At 37.7% G+C, this 22,091-nt stretch overlaps 1 protein-coding gene across 6 annotated transcripts in view; it reads left to right on the top strand.

The window, feature by feature from the left end:
- The window catches only part of pak5 (p21 protein (Cdc42/Rac)-activated kinase 5), a 94,000-nt gene that overhangs the window by 48,431 nt on the left and 23,478 nt on the right, over window positions 1-22,091 (top strand). The window contains exon 1 of one of the 6 annotated variants that reach the window (XM_038286033.1): window positions 5,378-5,580. The exons of 4 other annotated variants lie outside the window; for them this stretch is intronic. In XM_038286033.1, the coding sequence (XP_038141961.1) occupies window positions 5,533-5,580 (48 nt within the window). In that variant the 5' untranslated portion in view covers window positions 5,378-5,532. Of the gene's footprint in view, window positions 1-5,377; window positions 5,581-11,787; window positions 11,821-22,091 lie in introns of those variants that run through there. One more of the 6 variants, XM_038286034.1, reaches the window with a different exon arrangement.

Here is a 22,091-nt window from a genome sequence, read left to right as displayed (position 1 = left end):
TTAATGATTTTATGTGTATATTCAAAGACAGCGTTTCAGGAAATAAATGTAAGTTGTTATCCATCTAGTTGATTTTTTTTTTTTGTGTGTAAGATCCACACTTCCTAGATAGGCTCAGTTATTTATAGAGTTCAACCCATGGCTCAATATCTTGCTGCTTGCTGTGACACTTAATTGACATGTAGTTTGTTGTTCATGGCAGACACCGCCAGCTCTCCCTGCTAAGGCTGTACGGGTGTGTGTTAGTGTTTATGTAACCACCAGGTGGGCGTGAATAATATGGCCAACAGTCTGACAGGCCTCAGGAGCCGTCTTCATTCAAACTGGGTGGTGTAAAGGGCTGACGTATTGAATGTGAAGGTTTACCTGTCGGACTGCAGTCTGGCTGCAAGTATTTAAAGAGGTCAGCGGTCTTTATCCTGAAGGCTGTTGGCCTTGGACTCATTCCCTCATTATTTATTCACAAATTTTTTTTTCATTCTGTTCCTAGACTGCTAACCTCTCCAGAGCATTTGTATTGCTTAAAGGTTTTACTCTCAATTAATGCAGCATCAGCCTATAGCATATGTGTTAAATTGGATCTCTTGGTCGACTCAATGCATGAAGATTTCTATTTTTTAACATTTGTCTCCAAAAGTGACATCAAGATGTTTGTTTAGTGTTTCATTTTATGGATCTCTTCTGTTTTTTTGCCATTCAAACTAATCTGAGGAAATCCCAAAATTCTGATGGTGTAAACTAACAGAATTGATAGTCTTAAAAAAGAAAAGAAAAAAAAAAAACGAAATGAGCAAAAAGTCCAGCTGCCTTCCAATTTAAGCCTGCTTGTGGTTGCCATGACCCGGATGAATTTGAATTTATACAGGCACTACAAAAAATTGGGTTCAAATTATGATGTTATCTTAAAAGTGAAAAAGCTGTTTAAACTTACCTAAACTTACCTGAAAATAAACGCAACTAAATCTACTGGCTATGCATCAAGCACTTGTGATTAACTTTCAGTAATTTTTTTTAAAGGTATAGAGGACGATCTTTTATTTCCAGGTGAATATCAAAATAAGTGGTCGTCCTAATTGTCATCAATATCATATCATTCTGGTTATATGTTTACGTAAGGCCGTCCTATGTGCTCGTCCCATTAGCTATCTTTTTCTTTGCATGTGCACTTTTATGCGTATATCTGTGGTTAGCTACAGTTTCATTTAAGCTCACCTTTCTCACCGCAGGTATTTTATAAGGCCCCAGGGTCATAAGAAAAAAAGTGTCTACGACAGGGGTCCTCAAGTCCAGTCATCGAGAGCTACTATCCTGCAACTTTTTGATGCAACCATTTTTAACACACCTGAATCACATGAGTGGCTCATTACCACTCTGCTGAGCTAAATGAGGGGATTGAGGCTTTATATTCAGATGAGCTAGAGAAGAGATGCATCTAAAAGTTGCAGGATGGTAGCTCTTGAGGACTGGACTTGAGCACCCCTGGTCTATGAAGTGTATGAGAAGAAAAGAAAGGCCTCAGAGGAGGCAGATATATCCCACAATGCTTTGCGGGGAGAGTTCTCCTTGCAAAGCATTAAGGGATTTTCTGTCACAGCAGCCCCCTGTCGCCATAGGCTGTTGCTACCCGACAGCGGCGACTAATAACAAAGATGGTGCAGGCATCGTTTGGGGAGGCGGAGTTACATGACCAATGAGGGGTGAAATGTAGTGATCATCTGTCCGAATGGTCAGTTAACTGAGTTTACTATAAAGTCCACTATATAGTCCCGGCTCTATACAGTGATTGAGGGATTTAGGGGTTAGGGCGGATGTTCGGACACAGTAAGCTTGTATGAGCAATGCAAAGAGCAACTTTTGAACATAGCGTGCACAAGCAGCAATGGGCTCATGCATGATCTCACACCTGTTCAATAGGCGTTCCCTCTCGAGAGCAGGTACAGGGTTGTGCATGTGCATTTTTTTTAAGTGGAGAGAGCTGGTCTTTTCAAAAATTTGCTAAAATCTTCCACAATACCCTACCTTAGATATTATGGGTGAATTTTGTTAATCTCTTTGTTTCATTTGAAACATTTTTAAACTTTTTAGGGTTATGCCATAGCATTTTATTGTGTTTTAATCAGGACTTATTTAGAACACTCTGCCATCTTCCTGGTGTTTTTTTTTTATTTGAAGGCATTCAGACATTGTTTTTGAATACTTGTCCAGTCATGTAACTTGGTTATGCTTAAGTTTTTAAATTTTCTTTATCAGGATAATAATACATATCAGTTAAAACATTTTATCCAAATTCAGAAACAATGTAAGACTTTAAATACATAATAATAAAATATGATATTTGTGAGTCAGTAATGATGCCTTGTTGTGGTGGGTAAATGGACAAAGACTTTCATGAAAAACTGCAGTAAATTACAATTATATTCTGATTTAATATCAAGTTGAGTATAATTAATAATATTATTATTATTATTATATGTTATTTAAAAATACATTCATAAGATCAGTTTGGCTGGTTAGCTCTTTTCCTCTAAATCAATTAAATATTCCATAATAAACTTACTTCAATATTTACTGGAGTTACGTTTTTTTTGTCTGATATAAGCATTTGATTTAAAACACTAGAAATCTTTAAAGATCAAATACTACTTAACTAGTACTGTAGTGTGTCTGTAGGTGTGTGAGAGGGTAGCTGTGCTAATGTGTTGCTTTCACCAGCAGTAGAAATGCCTTTGCTCATATCAATATCAGGCTTTTCTTACTCCTTGGATGTAACGCCTGTTGGAGCTAATGGGACATCTGCCATATTGACACCCATGCTAGTGTATGTCTGTGATTGTAGATTAATGTGTTTGTGCATGCTTGCATCTTTATTTAGGGCTATTGGCTTGTTAATGTTATCTGCTGGTTGGTTGTATTTCTTCAACATTGCAGCCTGTATTACATTTCTTCCTTAAAAGATTTAATGACCTATATTGGAGAAAATGTATTTTTAGAAATAAAATAATCTTTTAATTTTACCAGCTTGTGTCTTGTGAATGGAAGTGATATTAATGTTTGTCAGTATCCCAGCTGGAAGCCCATCCAGAATCTCTGGATGGAGCTAAAGATCAGGGTGATGGTGAAGAGGCTTCCCTGTGTTTTAAAGACTTGGAACTTATCACCAAAGAAAAATCTGTAAAACACAAGGGGAATCATTCAAAAACATTCAAAGCCTCTTAGTTAAAAAAAAAAAAAAAAAAAAAATGTTATTTTATTCTTAGCTGTACCTGAAGAGTACTAACAGTATCAGAGTCACCGGGTGCTTCAACAAAATTAATATACTTTCTTTAATAACCATACCTGGTAGGAAACTAATGACACAAAACTGTTATACTTAGTTCTGTTTTTACAGGAAACTGCTGATAAAAGCCTAATTTTTTACACTATTTTCTTCTAAACACATGAAAATTATAATCTTGTGTTGCACCAAAAAGAATTCTGCAGCTTATTTCACTTTTTTTTTTTTTTTTGTGGTAAGGTTTCAACCAACCAAAACTTGAATTGTTTGCAAGACTTTTGTTGTAAAACATTAGGAACAGAATTAAAATAGTATTTCAAATCTAGCTTGCCGTTGTCAGGGGTCATTGGTTGTTTATATTAAGAGCTAAGGTGAGGCTAAATTGTTTGTGCTTGTTTTCATCACAATGTGGAGACTTTAATCTGTTTACACAGTCAGGTCATGATGTCCCTATGGAGACCAATATCTTAGTCCCCATATGGTAAAGTTCTTTTCTTTGAGTCGGGGTGAGGTTTAGGACTAAGGTGTGAATTCAGTTTAGATAAGTGTCAGGGTTAAATATATATTGGCAATAGTTAGGGTTAGGGTAAGGGTCTGGGTTAGGCCATATAAAATGAATGCAAGTCAAAGAAATGTCGCCATAAGTCACAAAACAAGAGGCCTGGACTGCATTTCCAAACTAACCACTCGTGCCTCTGTATTTAAGTTTTTTTTTAATGTAAATTCGTGCATTTTGTATTGTAATGATAAATGAAAAGTCATTATTGGTTTTACACATTAACTTTGGGGAAATTTAGTGTCTCTCAGATATTATTATGCGAATTCAATTTTCTCGTAAATAGCAATTCTTTTCTTATTTTTTCATGCATTATTTGCCATCTACAATATTTTCCAAACAATCTACTGCTATTCCCCAGATATGTGAGTTTTGTGTAGATGAGCTGTAGGTTTACATGTGCTGCAGGTACAGTGTAGATGGAGGTGGCGGTGGTGGTGATATTTTAGGGAACTGAATAGCTTGCTGCAGTAAACCCATTATGGCTCTGCTGGAAGGATCTCAACTTATATCAGGAATATATACTTGAATGCAGAAATATGGGGTAAACTTGTTAAAGGTGTTGATGTGAAGTCAGGTTTGATTTGTCTTTGTTAACAACATGCCTTTTTGTATGGAGTCAAAAAGTCAGGAAGAAAGCTCTTTAATCTAAATCAAGTTTTTTTCTTAAGATGTCAGCTTTATTTTAGCACAAGTGCCATTCATTTAAGGCTATGCTGAATAGAAATGGGGTTAAGAAAGTGGGAGGACATGTGGAAAAGGTTCATGGAACCTGTTTTTTTTTTCTTTTTATATCAGATAATTGGTAAGCAAAAAAACTTGCACTGGTTCACAAAGCAGGAGGTAGAGACTTCGATGAGCAAGTTGGGTGTTTAAGAAGTTGATTGGTCCACAGTCTCTTTTTTAAATATCAGCTCAAATTCCATAAAGGCTTTGAGTCAGGCTTTCTTTTAAACATCAGTGTTTGACTCTCAAATAATGATAAATAATGATAATGATTCCCATAACCAAAACCCTACAGATCAATAACGGGATTTCACTCAGGTTCAAATGTGCTTGAAGACAAGCAGGCAATATATATATTGGTAATATAGTCTTAAAAAAGAAAAAAAGGGTGAAACATTGTCAGGAAGACACAGTATCTGTTTTTACTGTGTGAACCTGCTCCAAGGTTGAGCAGCAAACCAAAAATATAACAGAATTTCTGAAGAACAGCTAAAATATGTCAGAAAAAAGCTGACGGTACATGTTTGAGCGTCAAAAAAATAAACTGTGTCTCTTTGCATATGATGTGCGGAAATATCTGGTTTTAACTTTTCATTGTACTGATTTGTTATAACTCTCAGACAGCCTCAAAGCTCTAAGACAGGCAAATAAAGTCTGATTAACACATCCCTAGTCATAAATGTCTGCAAAGTTAAAAACCACATGGCAGTTTGCATGACATCCAAAGGGATATTTGGTGCTACTTTAAATGTCAGTGGGTCAGTTGTCCACCACCCCCTACCAGCTAACTGGCAGGTTATGGAGAGGAGAAACTCGTGGGCTTGGATCCCAGCTTACAGTAAGGCCATGCAGCAGCAGACAGGCCAGCGGACTTATTAGGGCAGGTGGGCCAGGGCTGGCAGTGCTTTGGCCTCTAGCAGGGAAGAGGATTTGGGGGTTTAGGGGACAGTAGAGCTCGGGCACATTCAAAGAAACAATGAAGACTGAAGAGGCGGCGGTTTTAAAACACGGGGTTCATAAGCAGGTGGGATGTTTGACGTGCTGTATTTTGATTCAGAACTGCATGTTGGCGTGGAGGCTATACATAGCTTTGTGGGCAACAGGTGCTTATTGCTGGCAGTGCAGGCACACCTCAGACCAAATGCTGATGGTGTTGAAAAGATTAAAGCACCACAATCAGCAATCCTGAAGCATTTGGCTTTGAATGATCTTTTTTTTCTATCTAAAGACCTTTTTTCCATTTATTTATTACCAAGTTTGAAAAATAATTTGCTCTTCCTTTTGACATTGATGATTGGTGTTTTCTTATTCTAGTGTGTCATGTTACATTGCAGGTTTGTGTGCTGAGGATATTTTTTTACCTTTTAAGAAAGGAGAATTATGTTGATCCTGTGAGCATGCAAAGAGCTGCTAATTAAGGGAAAGTGTTTTACTGGAGTGTGTGAGAGCTCCAATATTGTTATCTGTCCGTAATGAGAACTGAATGAAGTCGAGACAAGTGTTCACACACGGAGGAAGGCAAAAACCCTCTAACATGTCCTCTATGTGCAGCAGTATCATTTTGGGTTTGTTAGAATTTAGAAGGAAAAAAATCCCACATTTCTAATACAGCCAGAAAGTTATAATAACACAAATACGAAGGTGTGTGAAAAGTCTGCTGTTCTTAACAATTTTAAAAGATAGAATATTAAAAGTTTTTTATTTATTTTATCAAATAACAGATTCAGGCAGAAGGAAAATGTTTACAACAAATTTTTTCATGTTGATATTTTATTCATGTTCATATTTTAAACAATTACAGAACACATAATTTCTACTACTTGCTGTGTAATAACTGGTCCTCCAAATGACACATCAGACTCAGCAGATAAAAACAATCCCTAAAACAATGAAGCTTGTATAAAACAGCATCATCTGTCCTTAAATATCCTTGGTCTTCATTTAGTGGAGAAACAATAGTTGGGAATTTATGTCTGATATTTTATTTAAATAGGGAGTTTTACCTCAATAAAATAGTACTTCTGTTGAAGTAAAAGTATGTTACAATAGAATCAGGCATAGAGGCAGATTTATTGTTTATACTGGAGTAAATGTAAGCAAATTAATCTACTCATTACCTGTCTCTAGTTAGTAAAAAGTATTTAAAATAGTATTTTGTATTTATTGATCCTTAAATTATTTAAAGATCCTGTCAGAATTTTCTTAACTCAAACAGAAGTGGCACATTAACAGGTATCTCTAATGATTCCCTTTTTTCTATACTTTATCCATCAGAGTGCCTTGGAACTTCTAGTTAGTCATACATGGCTTTGGGTTCAGATATATTGTGACACAGACGCCATTTTTTCAGCTGCAAGTCACTAGGCTGGGTGAGGACTCAAAGGCTGTGTCTTAATATCCGCCCTTAACCCTAAATCCCTCAATCACTATATAGAGCGGGGAATATATATATAGACTTTATAGTCAGCAAAGTTAACAGACCATTTGGACAGATGATCACTACTTTTCGCTCCTCGTTTGTGATGTAACTCCGCCTCACCGCACAGTGCCTGCGCCATCTTTGTTATTTGTCTTCCCTGTCAGGTAGCAACAGCCATGGATGATCATTACGTTTCAAGGTGCATTGTGGGAAATGGTGCTAACAGTGAGCTTGATGGTGAGGGAGGTAGAATCATCTCTAAAGCTCAGTGATGGAGAACTGCTGCAAACAGGGTCATCCAAGGCCATAGAGTCACCATAACAACCCTTAGAGACCATGCATGACAACTCTTTCTGTTCTATCCAACACATATACAACTATGTAAACAAGCTCTACTGGGACTTTAACAGAAGCCATGCACTTTATGGGTCCAAGACTGAGCTTTGAGGGAACAAACTGAAGAAAGAGAATAATGCAAGTAGATAGAAGCATTGATCTATGATCCTATATGCTTGGGCTGCAACTAACAATTTTGCAAAACTTAATCGGTCGATTAATTGTTTTGATTAATAATCGGATAGCCAAAGGTTCCTTAAAGACATTTTTTTTTTACAAAATCAGACGAGATGAAACTAAAACTTTTCCACTTGAAGAGTTCTGGATAGAGCATTTTGTTAGTTTTTTTTTATCTTAAAGATAAAATATTTATTTATTAATATACAATTTTGGTATAATTACTCTTGCTCTTTCATCTAAAGGCAAGTTTTAGAGTCTTTAAACTCCAGTTAAGGATTAATTGATTACTAAATTAGTTGACAATTATTTCAATAATCGAAGCCGATTAATTGTTTCAGCCCTGATATATTCTACACTGTTCTTTCCAGATTATACAGGACATGGTAAGGTGCATGACAGTGTTTATAATATGGTTGGCTCTTTAAAACACCAGAAGATTTAATATTAAACATCTGGTGGCCCCTGGTAAAGAAAGTAGGTCATCTCTGCATCTTTCAGCAGGATAATCCTTAATATATGAAATGGTTCAACTGACGCTAAATCGATCATCTTTGATTCCATTTCAGTCCCTAAACAATAGTTCTGTGGTTAACTTTTGGGGAAAGCCAAAGAAAGAAGAAAACCCAGGATCTGAATGATCACTGTTCACAGTGGAGGTGTCAGAGATGTATCACTCTGAATGCATCATGGCTATAAAAAGTAAAACATAGACCAAGTGATATTGTTATTGCCAAAGTTGGTTAGGGCAGCATGTTTACAGAAAGGATGCTGATAACTTTGAACCCAAACCATGACCTATTGATCTTAGACAGAACCTGACCGTTTTGAAATGTATTTTTCTGAATATGTTTCTTCTGCGTGGGATTATGCTGCTGCAATAAAAAAAGATTTGCCTATTTTAAGGCATCTTACATTTTTACCAAGGAGCCATGGTTAGCACTTTACATCAATATGTGATTTATAGTTCGTCTTTGCTCCAGATTTGTCAAAACTGACAAAACAAAACACTTCACTCTGGTGGCTATTGAACTTTTTACTAGATTTTAGAGTGCGTGATCAATATGCATTTAATTTCACATTTAATTCGATTTGGCCTCTCTATGTATTGCTTTCCCCCTGGCATTGATTTAGGATTACATTGGCCCCAGTAGAAATAGACCTAAATCAAAATAACTTCTGATTGAAGCGTGTCTGTGCACTCACATAGAGACAGAGGGAACATCTGTCTTACTTGACACTGAGCATCAGTGGATGCCGTTGATTTAGTCCTCTCTTGTTGCTTCCTCTGCTTCTCTCCACTCTCCTCCATCTTTTAAGTCTTGACATACGGCTGACACTCATGGTCACATTGTGCAAATAACAACAGCAACAACAAAAACGTGTCAGATTGACTTCAGAGCCAAATTTGGCAGCGGGTTTTGGCTCTCAGAGACGTGCACTGCACTTTGCCAGAGGAGCTCAAACTGTCTTGGCTTAGCACCATCCCTCAATGTCTGAATGCAGACTTTCTGGAAGGGCATTTATGTGGTGAATTTTAAACAGGAAAAGCATTACTTAAGATGATGTGTCAGGCTCTAAGCGCTGCAATTTCCTAGCAGCTTTACTGTGGAGTCCAATTTTTTTGATGAGAAACGGCAAAGTAACTGCTAATCCTCTTGAACACACGACAGTAGCTGCTGCTGAACAGCTCGGTGTAAAGCAGCTTAATGGCTGGACCTGTGGTATCCTCATGTGGCCAGACTGCAAAGTGCAGCTCCTGATCTAGGAATCTGGAAGACTTGTATATAACCACATGGTACACATCTCTCAAATAACATCTTTTCTAATGCAGGAAGTGGAACATTAATCTGGTTCTTGACACAACATACATTTGATCTGTTGTCTCCTTCATGTTAGATTAGCACAGCCCTGACAGTGTTAGCGCAGTAGGCTGTTGGATCAGGATATAATGTGTTTAGGATGTGTAAAACAGGGAGGAGCTCCAGTAGGAAAGTTTGGTTTGAGGAGAAATTACTTAAGGAATCAGAAAACTCCTTCGTTTTTCTTGATTTTGGAGGAACATTTCAGTTGATTGCAGCCAGGCAACGATCTGTTTAGGATTAAGCATCTGGTCATTTAAAGCTGCAAAGGGAATCCTTACTCAGTATTGCATCGTAAAATCACAGATTAAATCCCCTAAAGGTGGAAAAGTAGAAGCATAAAAGCATTTGCTAAAAAGTAAGAGAATGATAAGGAAGAAATTTAGGATTAACTCAGACATCACAATAAGGTGCATGTTTCCACCTGCTGGCATTAAGGTGAGGTAAAAATGGCAGATATGATTTAAGGTACACTTCCCTCTATTTTAAAACATTCAACCTTTTCTGGCCAAGCCCAACTTTGAAGGGAGAAATTTATGTATCTATTTTAATTTTTCTATAATTTATTATAATAATTTTTTTCTGCTTGCAAATTATCCAAGGTAATAAAGGTTTACTTACATTCTTTATGGAAATATTCAGCTCCTTCAACAGCTAGTAGTCCATTCATAATAATTTGTTTGGCTTGTTAGAACAATGCTTTAACCTGGCTGGGACTTGATTTTATATATATATTTTTTTGTATTTATATGCAGTCATTCAAATGCATCAGACTAATATATGATATTTTTTATTTTGTTTTGTACTGTTTACATGAATGTTTATTTAGCTTTCTTATTATTGCCTTATTTTATATTTGTATGCTGTGTTTTATTCTTTTATTGTGTTTTATTATTTTTAGCTATATTCAGCACTTTGTTTTCAGCTGTAGCTGATTTAAAGCTCTATATAAATAAAAATGCTGATGATACTGATGATGATGATGAAGGTTTCTATCCAAGGAAACCCAGCATATTACAGTCATACATTGAGTGATGGAATTCGCTACAGTGGACAGTCACTGTTGCTGTGTCTTTGCAGCAATTCCTTATACCAAACATGGCTGTAGTGACGGTGGAAATGAACACTCCTCTCTGACATGCAGAAACCTCTGTTTAAAATCTCACTTTTTTAAGACTATCGGGGGGTTTTATAAGGAACACAGAGTACCTTCTATGATGATAAAAAGTAAGAAGATGATGGTGGCACTAGCTCCTTCTGTGCTTAGTAGATTAACTGAGCCAGTTTTCAAGTCTAAAGTATGAAAGAGAGCGTAGATAGAAGCTCAGCAGTTAGCAGCTATAAGTCATTTATGATTAAATTGCTTTACCACACATATTAAGTGTATTTTTAATTTCTTTACTATCTTTATTGCCAATTAGCATGACTAGCAGTAAATAAAACTGTCCCTGTGTGTTCTGCTGAGAACATTTACTCTCCCCTCAGCTCTGAGGTATAAGTCTAAGTCAAGCTTTCTCCATTATAGATCAAGGTTAAAAGCTCAAAAGGATAAAAAGAGAAGCTCAACTCCCATGGGTCCCGTTTTTCTGTTATCTGTCAAAGTCTTGCAGTAACAATAATCCACCTGAACAAAGTGTGTCCCCAAAAACACATTCGATTAAGAACATTAATGTTCAGAACAGAAAAATACAGAAAAATGAATTGACTGAAAGGAGACACAGAACTGCTTTTGCTTGCTGAAGACAAAGTTACTTTATTTTTATTTTCTCTTTGCGTCTTTATGCTTTTGAGTGGTCATCCTCTGAACAAGTGCGTTGTTACCTCTTATGAGACTTCTTAGAAACCTGTCTCTGAGTGGGAGCTATTTTGTGATTATAAGTAGGAGTTGAAGCTGGGGAGTCGGGGAAGGTTTTCTGTTGGGCCATAAAACCAGCTGACAGGACTCAGATTAATGAGCTCTGCTGTGTAATTAATCTTTGGGCAGCTGTCTATTTATCTATCTCTAAAGTGACAAGAAGATAAGTGCAAGGCAGGCAGCTTGATCCCCACCTCTTTCTTCCAGCATTCCACACACACTCTCCTACTTTTTGATCTCAAACTTTCTTTGACAGTAACACACTCAGGAACTCCTTAGAGGAAGATAAGCTCACCGTCTCACTGGGATCTTATACATGCTCATACGGTCACATCTGATTTATTTCCTGCTTTTATTTCGGTTCCTTTATTTGTGCTCAGACGACCAGATCAGAACACTTCATTGGAAGCTTTAGTGCGACTAAAGGTTTTTATTTCATTTTGCTTTCTTCACTAAATATTTTTTGCAGCAAATATCTGCCCTCTGTGTGACTCATGCAGCCTCCCAGCTGAGGCACTCACTGACTGAGGTCAGAGGGGACTGGGTCACGCTATTCTGAACAGCCAGAGATGGAGCTCTGGGCATTACAGGAATCACATGACTGGAGGAAACAAGGTCAGCTTCCTGCAGCATCATGCACATATCTACAGATACTCTAATCAAAATGTCCAAGTATAAGAGGATAATTGCAAGAAATTATTTTTTTGTAAAATTCAATTGTGATGATGGATGGATGGATGGATGGATGGATGGATGGATGGATGGATGGATGGATGGATGGATGGATGGATGGATGGATGGATGGATGGATGCATGCATGGATGGATGGATGGATGGATGCATGCATGGATGGATGGATGGATGGATGGATGGATGGATGGATGCATGGATGGATGGATGGATGGATGCATGGATGGATGCATGCATGGATGGATGGATGGATGCATGGATGGATGGATGGATGGATGCATGGATGGATGCATGCATGGATGGATGGATGGATGCATGGATGGATGGATGGATGGATGGATGCATGGATGGATGCATGCATGGATGGATGGATGGATGGATGCATGGATGGATGGATGGATGCATGGATGGATGGATGGATGGATGCATGCATGGATGGATGGATGGATGCATGGATGGATGGATGGATGGATGGATGGATGCATGGATGGATGGATGGATGGATGGATGGATGGATGGATGGATGGAGGATGGATGTAGAGGTAATACACAACAAGTATGATTTAGCAAGATGCCTTACTGAACATTTTAAGTTAAACAATTGAAGTTTTGATGTAAGGAGTTCATAAATTCATGCTTAGCTTTCCATTTTAAAAATACCAGAACACTGACCTTCTCAGATCTGTGCTACCTTTAAATGTAGCTCTAGAGCCAACCTGGTGTGCAGCTAACTTATAAAGAATTTACATTTTGCTGTTTTGTGTGATTCCACTCCCTTCACTGTGGGCTACATTTTTGTGCTGCCTCCCTGTTTTCTGCATCCTCATGTGCTTCTGTACTTTACTAAAAGGTTGCAATCTTAACTACAGGTACATTTTTAATGATCTGTTTTCCAGGAGCTTTTGATGTAAGCCATAGTTTTTAGAAATGTATTAAATGAAATCCCTTTTTAACTCATGAAAATATAAGAAAATATTCACTTTTTAATGCAGGTTACAGTTGATTTGCAAAAGTATTTAGACTCCTTGCATGGTTTCACATTTTCCTGTGCTACAACAAACCATATCCTATGTCAAACCAATTCACATGACAGCCCGTTACACAGTTCAGCTCAACTATGCTCTAAAAATAAAATAATTACATTTTCTAATGTATTTTGTTTCTAAAGTCTAAAAAAAGGATGCATGTTCTTGCATTCAGCCCCCTTTTAGTCAGTCCTTTGTGAAAACACATTTCACTACAGTTACAGCTGCAGGTTTTTTTGGGGATCTCGACCATCTTTTTTCATTCAGAGGCTGCAGGTTTTATACTTTTCTTTTTTATAAGGCTCAACCTCACTAAGATTGGATAGAGATTTTGTAGATGGCAGATTTCCAAAGCCTGCCAAAGATTTTCCATTGAGGTTCCATTGAAACTTTAACTAAGCCATCATAAACTGTAAATAAGCTTGGATTTAAAACATGTTTGTAGTTTTACATTCAGGATTGCCGTCCTGCTGGAAAGTGAACTTCAGCCTCAGTTTACAATGTTCTGCAGCCTTCAGCACGTTTTCCCCCCCTGAACTGCTCTCTATTTAGCTCAGCCAGTCTTCTCTGTCCAGCCTAGTTGATTATGACAAAAAACCCTCCCCGCAGCATGACTCCACCATATTTCAGCTGTGCATCTATAAAGCTCTAGGCATCTAGGTTTTCAATCCAACTTTTTTAATCCTAGATGACGTATAAAGACTTCTTAGTGGCATTTCAGAGACTTTGAAAAATTGTTTTATATTCTATTCCAGTTAAAAAATGTCTCTATTGAAATGCATTGCAGCATGTGGCACTGAATTTAGAAAAAAAAGAAAGAAAGAACCCAGAGATACGGTTGTAACCCCTAATTTAGTCACTAGGGGTCACTGCTGCCTTAGATACATTACAGCCTAAGAAATAAACCATCATTACTTTATACATATATTCAGTTTTGTAGACTTAAGACCTATTTGGTGTGTGGTGTTCAGACTGTCCTCTGCAGGAGAAGGTGATGGTTATTAACTGTTGTAGCTAGCAGCTAATGGGATGGCCCAAGGAAGCTGACTTTATAGGTAAACCATGTTCTCAGACTGCTCTGTTATTCAAATGTCCTGTTTGGTGGGATTTGAGGTCGGGATTGGGGCTTTTTTATTTGTAACATTGATATAGAATATGAGCCTGAGGGGATCTGAAGCTTTGCAGGACTGTGTTCCTTTGTTGAGCAAGTTACATCTCACCTTTCTTCTTCTTGGGTGTTTAAATGTATTCAGAGTTCTTGTTAAAAGGCCTTGTTTTAGTAATGTTAGAGAATTCATTATCCATCCATCCAGCCATCCATCCATCCATTTTCTGTCACGCTTATCCCAAGTGTGGTCACGAGGGGTGCTGGTGCCTATCTCCAGCTGCGGGGTCCACCCTGGTCAGGTCACGAGTCCATCGCAGGGCAGAATTTATTATAATCCAGTTTAAAATATTTTATTAATCCCAAAATGGAAATTAGATGTTGTAATGATTATAGAGGTTTCTTTAAGGAGTTGCTGATGCCAATGGATGTAGGCAGGAAGGTCAGTCTTGCAAAATATTGTAAGTCCTCAGATAAACATCAGATAGAAAATTCATATAAGACAGCCGAAGCTGTTTTTAGGTTAGTCAGATTTGTTGCTTAGTAAATATAATTGCTGATAGGCTGCTGGAACTGGATCAAAAGCTGCTCTAATTAAGCATTTGTTTAAAGGTATGCAGTCTATTGTAAGGTTATTGCAGTTATAAGCTTTATATCACTCCTTTAGGTTTACATTTTTATTTGACTTCCTCAGTGTTGGAAATCATTCAAGTATTTTTTGTCTTTTTTTTTTATCTTTTACATTACAGAAATGGGAATGTCATTCTTCAAATCCGGCTGAACGTTAGCAAAATCAATACAGAGTTTGACCAACAGAGGGCAGCAAAACACAGAACATCGTGAAGTTCATTAACAAGTCAACACCCTAAAACACACTGGTTAAATGTTTATTTTAAGATTTAAAAAAAGGACTTGATGTCTCTTTGCAAGTTTCTCTTCTTTTAGTGACAGATACTATTTTTATATCAGAGGCTTTCCAGTGAGTAAATAGGAAAAAGGGTTATTTGGTTGATTAATCAGCTTTAATCATTTCTATAGTTCAAACAATTATTGATTTATAATCATCGCTCATTTTTATACTAATCTTATTTTATCTTTAGACAAGGTTTCAGTACAGAAAACAGATAATAAATAGGCCTACATGTTTACTTGAGGTTTAATATAAAAATACACTATATTGCCAAAAGTATTTGCTCACCTGCCTTGACTCACATATGAGCTTAAGTGACATCCCGTTCCTAATCCATAGGGTTCAATATGACGTCGGTCCACCCTTTGCAGCTAGAACAGCTTCAACTCTTCTGGGAAGGCTGTCCACAAGGTTTAGGAGTGTGTTTATGGGAATTTTTGACCATTCTTCCAGAAGCGCATTTGTGAGGTCGCACACTGATGTTGGACGAGAAGGCCTGGCTCTCAGTCTCCGCTCTAATTCATCCCAAAGGTGTTCTATCGGGTTGAGGTCAGGACTCTGTGCAGGCCAGTCAAGTTCATCCACACCAGACTCTGTCATCCATGTCTTTATGGACCTTGCTTTGTGCACTGGTGCACAGTCATGTTGGAAGAGGAAGGGGCCAGCTCCAAACTGTTCCCACAAAGTTGGGAGCATGGAATTGTCCAAAATGTCTTGGTATGCTGAAGCATTCAGAGTTCCTTTCACTGGAACTAAGGGGCCAAGCCCAGCTCCTGAAAAACAACCTCACACCATAATCCCCCCTCCACCAAACTTTACACTTGGCACAATGCAGTCAGACAAGTACCGTTCTCCTGGCAACCGCCAAACCCAGACCCGTCCATCAGATTGCCAGATGGAGAAGCGCGATTCGTCACTCCAGAGAACGCGTCTCCACTGCTCTAGAGTCCAGTGGCGGCGTGCTTTACACCACCGCATCCGACGCTTTGCATTGCACTTGGTGATGTATGGCTTGGATGCAGCTGCTCGCCCATGGAAACCCATTCCATGAAGCTCTCTGCGCACTGTTCTTGAGCTAATCTGAAGGCCACATGAAGTTTGGAGGTCTGTAGTGATTGACTCTGCAGAAAGTTGGCGACCTCTTCGCACTATGCGCTTCAGCATCCGCTGACCCCGCTCCGTCAGTTTACGTGGCCTACCACTTCGTGGCTGAGTTGCTGTCGTTCCCAAACACTTCCATTTTCTTATAATACAGCTGACAGTTGACTGTGGAATATTTAGGAGCGAGGAAATTTCACGACTGGATTTGTTGCACAGGTGGCATCCTATCACAGTTCCACGCTGGAATTCACTGAGCTCCTGAGAGCGACCCATTCTTTCACAAATGTTTGTAAAAACAGTCTGCATGCCTAGGTGCTTGAATTTATACACCTGTGGCCATGGAAGTGATTGGAACACCTGATTCCAATAATTTGGATGGGTGAGCAAATACTTTTGGCAATATAGTGTACATATACATGTTTTAATATATAGTTTTATTGTAATATTTTTTTAGAATATATTAAAGTGGTCTCAAAAATGTATTTAATCTTGATCTTGTGCTTACTTTGTGAAATAATGCACTATTACTATTAGTTATGTAAACTAAAGAATTTCTTTATCTTTGGAATAACAGTGTTATCTAAACTGGTTTGTTAAAGATCTTGCAACAATTAGCATGTTTTGAAAATTATTTTTTCCATTTGTTTTTATTCAATTCCTTTTTTAGATTTTGTTCAGAGAGAATTTCTTATGGGAAGATATTTTGGTCTTTTAAAGATTCTGCCACGAGTTGTGGACGATCTTTGATTATACTGAAAGAGCATGCTGCCAGTTTCTCTGGGAAGTTTTATGGTTTTTCTTTTGTGTTTTTTTTTAGTGCAAAACTATATTTACCAATCTAACCACATCTTTCTTATGTTTATCCCAAATTGGGTTGTTGTTGAAGCTGCAAGTTTAATCCTTAAAGGTGTAGTAGAGAATTTTCACAAATTTTTTAAAAGACCCACCCTCTCCACTTAAAAAAAAAAAAGAATATGCACAACCCTGTACCCGTTCCCGAGAGGGAACGCCTGTCAAACCCTTGCGAGCGCATGCACAAGCACATTTCTCCTCGTGCACGCTCTGTTTAAAAGTTGCTGTTTGCATCGTTCACACAAGCTTACTTTGCAAAAGAAGATTTGCAATTTTTCCACTATGTCAGACTCACAACCGGTAAGTGAAAATGGGGACGAGCACAAATGATGGGCTTACGTAAACATATCACCAGAATGATTGACAGTTAGGAGGACCGCTTATTTTGATGATCCACCTGGAATAAGAACATACCACTATACCTTTAAGGCTGTTTGTGGTCACCCCTTGAGGAAAGCCCTTGTAGAGGGTCCACAACTAGAATTCATATGTGAGATACAGAGCAAAGATGGTACAACAAAACCAAAATTAAAAATTGTGAGGTACTGTAGTGATATTTGTGCTTCAAAGATAATTATGGTGAACATTTTTACTTTATTTAAGAAAACAATCTTCACAATTATTTACATATCTTTAAATTTTAGAGAATTGAGTCCTTTGCAGTATGTTGCTGTACAATTTCTGTCCAGCAGAGGGAGATATATATCTTAATTCTTCTGAGGTCTGTTAATTTTTCATTTTAAATCCAGATTTTTTTTGTTTCTTTTTTGCTAAGTCATGCATCAGAGTTGCTTTGTATCTATAACCGTCTAAAAATGAAGTGTAACCATATTAACCTCAGGCAAGATTTCCTCTCTGTAGACACTGTGCGTTTATGTATAGTTTGCCTTTTAAAGTCACTTATAAGCAGTGGCAGAGGTTGACTGCTCTTCAGCACTCTCTCATTGATATTGATATTGTCTTTGTCGTTTGCAATTGAGGAGCTTGTGTTCAATCTAATGCACTGCAGAAAGAGCAGCAGCTGCAATAGTAAAGTAGTTCTGTCTGTGTGCATGTGTGCGAGTAAATCCCACTGAATGCTTTCTTTTTTCCTCTCTCTGCAGCCTGAGTCGTGACAGAGGGCCACAGAGTTGTGCCTGTGCTGGGTTTGATACACAATGGCTGGCAGAGAGAAGAGAGTTGAGGTGCAGATGGTGGTGGATGAATATTTTTGTTGCACTAACGTTTACTCGTTCTGCTTAAGTGCATCAGATAATGTTAGCAAGCGAGTGAAAAAAACATGGTCTGCTCTGCTCCAGCAGGACTGTAGAGTTCGGAGTGGGTGTAGTGAGTGGGCAACGTTCCTGCTCTGCGTGTGTGGTTTTGTAAAGCAGAATGAAAGGCTGGAGGTGTGGTAGGTGATGAGCTTCGAGAGCACATACTAAAAAATCTGGCCACTGAATCTTCAGAAAAGTAAATAGGTATAATTCATTTTACAAAAGCATTATCTCACAGATCTGTGTTTTTCTATCATTAATGCATTATACCTTTAGTAATTGAAGGCTGAAGCTTTTGAATCTTGCAATTTATATCTACTGTTTAAAAGTGCAGCCAATACAGCAAGAATTAGGTAATTCAATTTTATTGCAAATAAAACTTATTTTAATAGGTGATAATTTATTTTCTTTAAGGAAAGCAGAGAAAGTGAACTATTTGCAAACCGGTTTGAACACATGTGGTTTTGTCCTGTAGATATTCTTCCTTTTATTTGCTATAAATACTGTTTGTGCTTTTCTGTAATTTATAAATTTGGTCTGTTGTTATGAAGTCATCTATGTTTTCTTTCTTCTGATACTCTAGCACAAATTTAAGGAATTTCTGCTAAGCTTTCACTGATTTTTGGGACATGGAAAAATTGGCAAGAACATCAGCAGTCAAACAACACAGAGATATGTATATGGAGTGAATTTTGTTCCATTAACGTTAAAATCAAAGAACATGTTTTATAAATTGATATTTGAAAAAAAAATGCAATCCAGAAATTAAACCTTCAAAATCTTCCTAATCAATAATATTGAGAGTAACTTTTTTCCGTTCTGATTTTCAGAATTGTAGATATTTTTAAATGCATGTTTGAAACGCTATTTTTCCTTTTGTTACAGATTCTGTGTTAAATTTTTTTTTTACTTTATTTTTCTAAATTTTTTTAACACATATATATTTTAACATTTTATTTTTATTTTCCACTTTGTCTTTTTCAAAATGTATTTTTCATATTGCATTCTTTTCAAATTGCATCTAATGTCCATGCAGACCAATAGAAATGCAAGAAGCGAAGGGAAGACAAAACACAATTTAAAAACAACGCACTTTGCAAAACTTAATCTGAGCAAAAGAAATTACAAAAATAAAACGTGGAAATATAAAAATCAGTAAAAAACACTTTTTATGAAAAAATATTTGCAAAAATGTATTTAAAAAAACATGAATGAACCCCATCTTGTACTAAATATAAATAAAGACAGTTTGAACAATCCATAGTACTAGTACTCTAAGTTTGACAGCAAGTTAACTTAGATTTAAAATAAGAACATTTTAAACACATCCTAAAATAAGATACAGAAAGTAAAAAGGGTTTTGTTTCATTTGTCTTTAACTTTGTAGAGCTTTCAGTTCAGGTTGAATTTTTGGAAAATATTTGTTTTTTTTCCATGTTACAGAGAGATTTTTGTAAGAGATTAATACGTTTTTTTTTTTTCTACAAACATGTTAAGCAGACTTAAAAAAAAAAATATTTACATTTAAAATGCCTTACGATATTTAGCAGCTATATAAAAATCAATTAAAATTCAGATTAACCAAATATGTCGGCTTTTTTTTTCTTAAGCTCACAAAACCTCAAATAAAAATGAGTTTTTATAGTTAGGTGACACCTTTTGGTGTCAAGTTAGTGATAATACTGATAACAATGCACTACTTCAAGAAAGTTGTACAAAAATAGTCCAACAAATGCCTGGTGTGGAGATAGCCTTGCAGCCAGGAGTCATCCTAAATGATCAGATTAGACAGGCTATGCCAGCGTCCTTAATATGGCTGCTGTTCACTTTGGCCCAACCAGCAATCTTATATTGGCGGACAGTGTCTTCAGTCTTAACGTCATCCATCCAGATCACACCTGTCTCTGCAGCAGAGGGTGAAAATAATTGGTCATACTAGGAAATTATCTTTTCATTTTGAATATTCAAGCAGAAATCAACAAATTAAAGGATAGGAAATGTAATATTGTTAAGATTCAAATTCCTGTCATTTAACGGCTAGTTAATGCATTTATCTTGAGTTGTTTTAATGTTCAAAAGAATCAATAATAAAATCATGAGATGGGATGTGTTCAAATTAAATGATTCAATGGAAAAACAATGTATGATGAATTGCAATCCATAAAGGTAATCTAAACTGGAATTTGTGACTGAGACAGCAGATCCTTTTACTGTGCACTGGGTTGTTTTAAACTAGCCTGAAACAAAAGCTGCAGTGCAGAGGAGGTGAGCAGCAGAGCCACGCCTCTGCTCCCTCCCTCACGCCTCCTCCTGCTAGGCTCCTCAGCTGTCCCGGGACCCTGCTGGTCAGTGAAGCGCATCCTCCCTACCAGGGTTCTAGGAAGGAGTCACAGGAAGGGCAAGCTCATTAATTATCTCCCCCTCTCTGCCTCCCTCCATCTTCTCGTCACACCCCTCCCTTCATTACCAGCAAGGTTAATCCCCCTCTTATCTCTCAATGAGTCTCATTTTTCATGCTCTTTCTACGTCACTCCCTCCCTCACCTCCATCATTTCCTATCTTTCTTTTTTATTAAAGCTGACTCAGTTTCCTCCAACATTTCTTATTCTTTTCCTTACATGAATTACCCTCCTAAACAAACTGCAGCTTTCCTTTCCTTTAGTTTCCTTTCCCCTCCTTTCCTTTCCTTGCCCTGAAAGGCTGCACAGAGTTGAGAGAGTAGATCTATTACAGCTTATCACTAAAGGACAGGCCAGCGGCGCACCCTGGTGAAATATAGCCGCTGTCACTGCCGCCGCTGAATGCAGCCCAGGCACAAGGCTCACCAAGCTGTAAGGACGATGGAAGAGGGGAGAGGTGGGCAGGAGAGCTGAGAACAGGAGCCAATATCAGACCCTTAATTCAAATTAATGGGAAGATTTCCAAGCTTGATGGCAACCATTTGACAGTGATTCGGCAAACAATTAACCTTGTCTCCCTGTCGCCTTTGCACCTCTGTCCTCCCCTCAGTTTTTCTCGCCTGCCTTCATCTCCTCCACTCTTTCCAACCCCCTGCACTTGTCATGCTCCTTTGACACAGTCCTTTTGATGATGAACCGAATGGGGATGATTATGTTTTATGAGATAACCGGCACTCCATGATCTTGTTTGCCAATTGAATTAGTTCTGAATCACCAAAATCCACGCAGCATGACGGGATGCCGGAACCTCATTCTGGCTTTTTAAACCTAAGCTAAGATGAAAAGTGAGACCCTTTTTGAGTAACATAACTATTTTTATAAAGTACTATGTGAACCTCCATATTTGTGACTGAGATCTTTATGTGTGACCGCATCTTTATGTATATGCTGCAACTTTTGTCCTTAGAATTATAGATTTCCTGCTGGTCGGTGACCTGTTTTAAAGACAGTCCGACCTGCAGCAGCAGCCTTTCAGTCGGATTTTACTCACTGCTTTTACAGCCCTTTTCCCATTGGGTTCCAGTTCATGGCACCAAGCAGCCACACAGCTGTCAACAGAAGAGAACAACTGGACTGTTACAGTGGGGGAGGGAGGTTTGCGAAACAAAGAAGCTAGAGGAGGGTCATCATATGAAAGCATATCTCATATCTGAAATAAAACATTAATGTCTTTTTGTTTTGTTATTGAAAGTTACCCATGCCTTTCTCTGTAGTAAGACCAGAAAAAAGGGATTCAAAATGTAACTATTTTAGCCAAGAGGTCTTTTCTAATTTGACTCTTAACAAAAACACAGAAAAACTGAACTAGGAAGTCACTTCAGGTTAATATCTTGCTTTTCAGGGAGAATCTAACGACCTTTGATAGCCTTTCATACAATTAGATATTCCTCAATGTCAGTGACTTCAGGCACTCAGCAGGTTTTCCTTAGATGGAAAATTATTCTAGAAAACAACCAATCTGACATGATGATTTGATTATATTTTCTC

This window comes from Cyprinodon tularosa, unplaced genomic scaffold (assembly GCF_016077235.1).
Source record: "Cyprinodon tularosa strain WSP-4 unplaced genomic scaffold, ASM1607723v1 ctg22, whole genome shotgun sequence".
NCBI lineage: Eukaryota > Metazoa > Chordata > Actinopteri > Cyprinodontiformes > Cyprinodontidae > Cyprinodon > Cyprinodon tularosa.
Note: the sequence above shows the minus strand (reverse complement) of the source record. Positions and strands in the feature narration are given on the sequence as shown.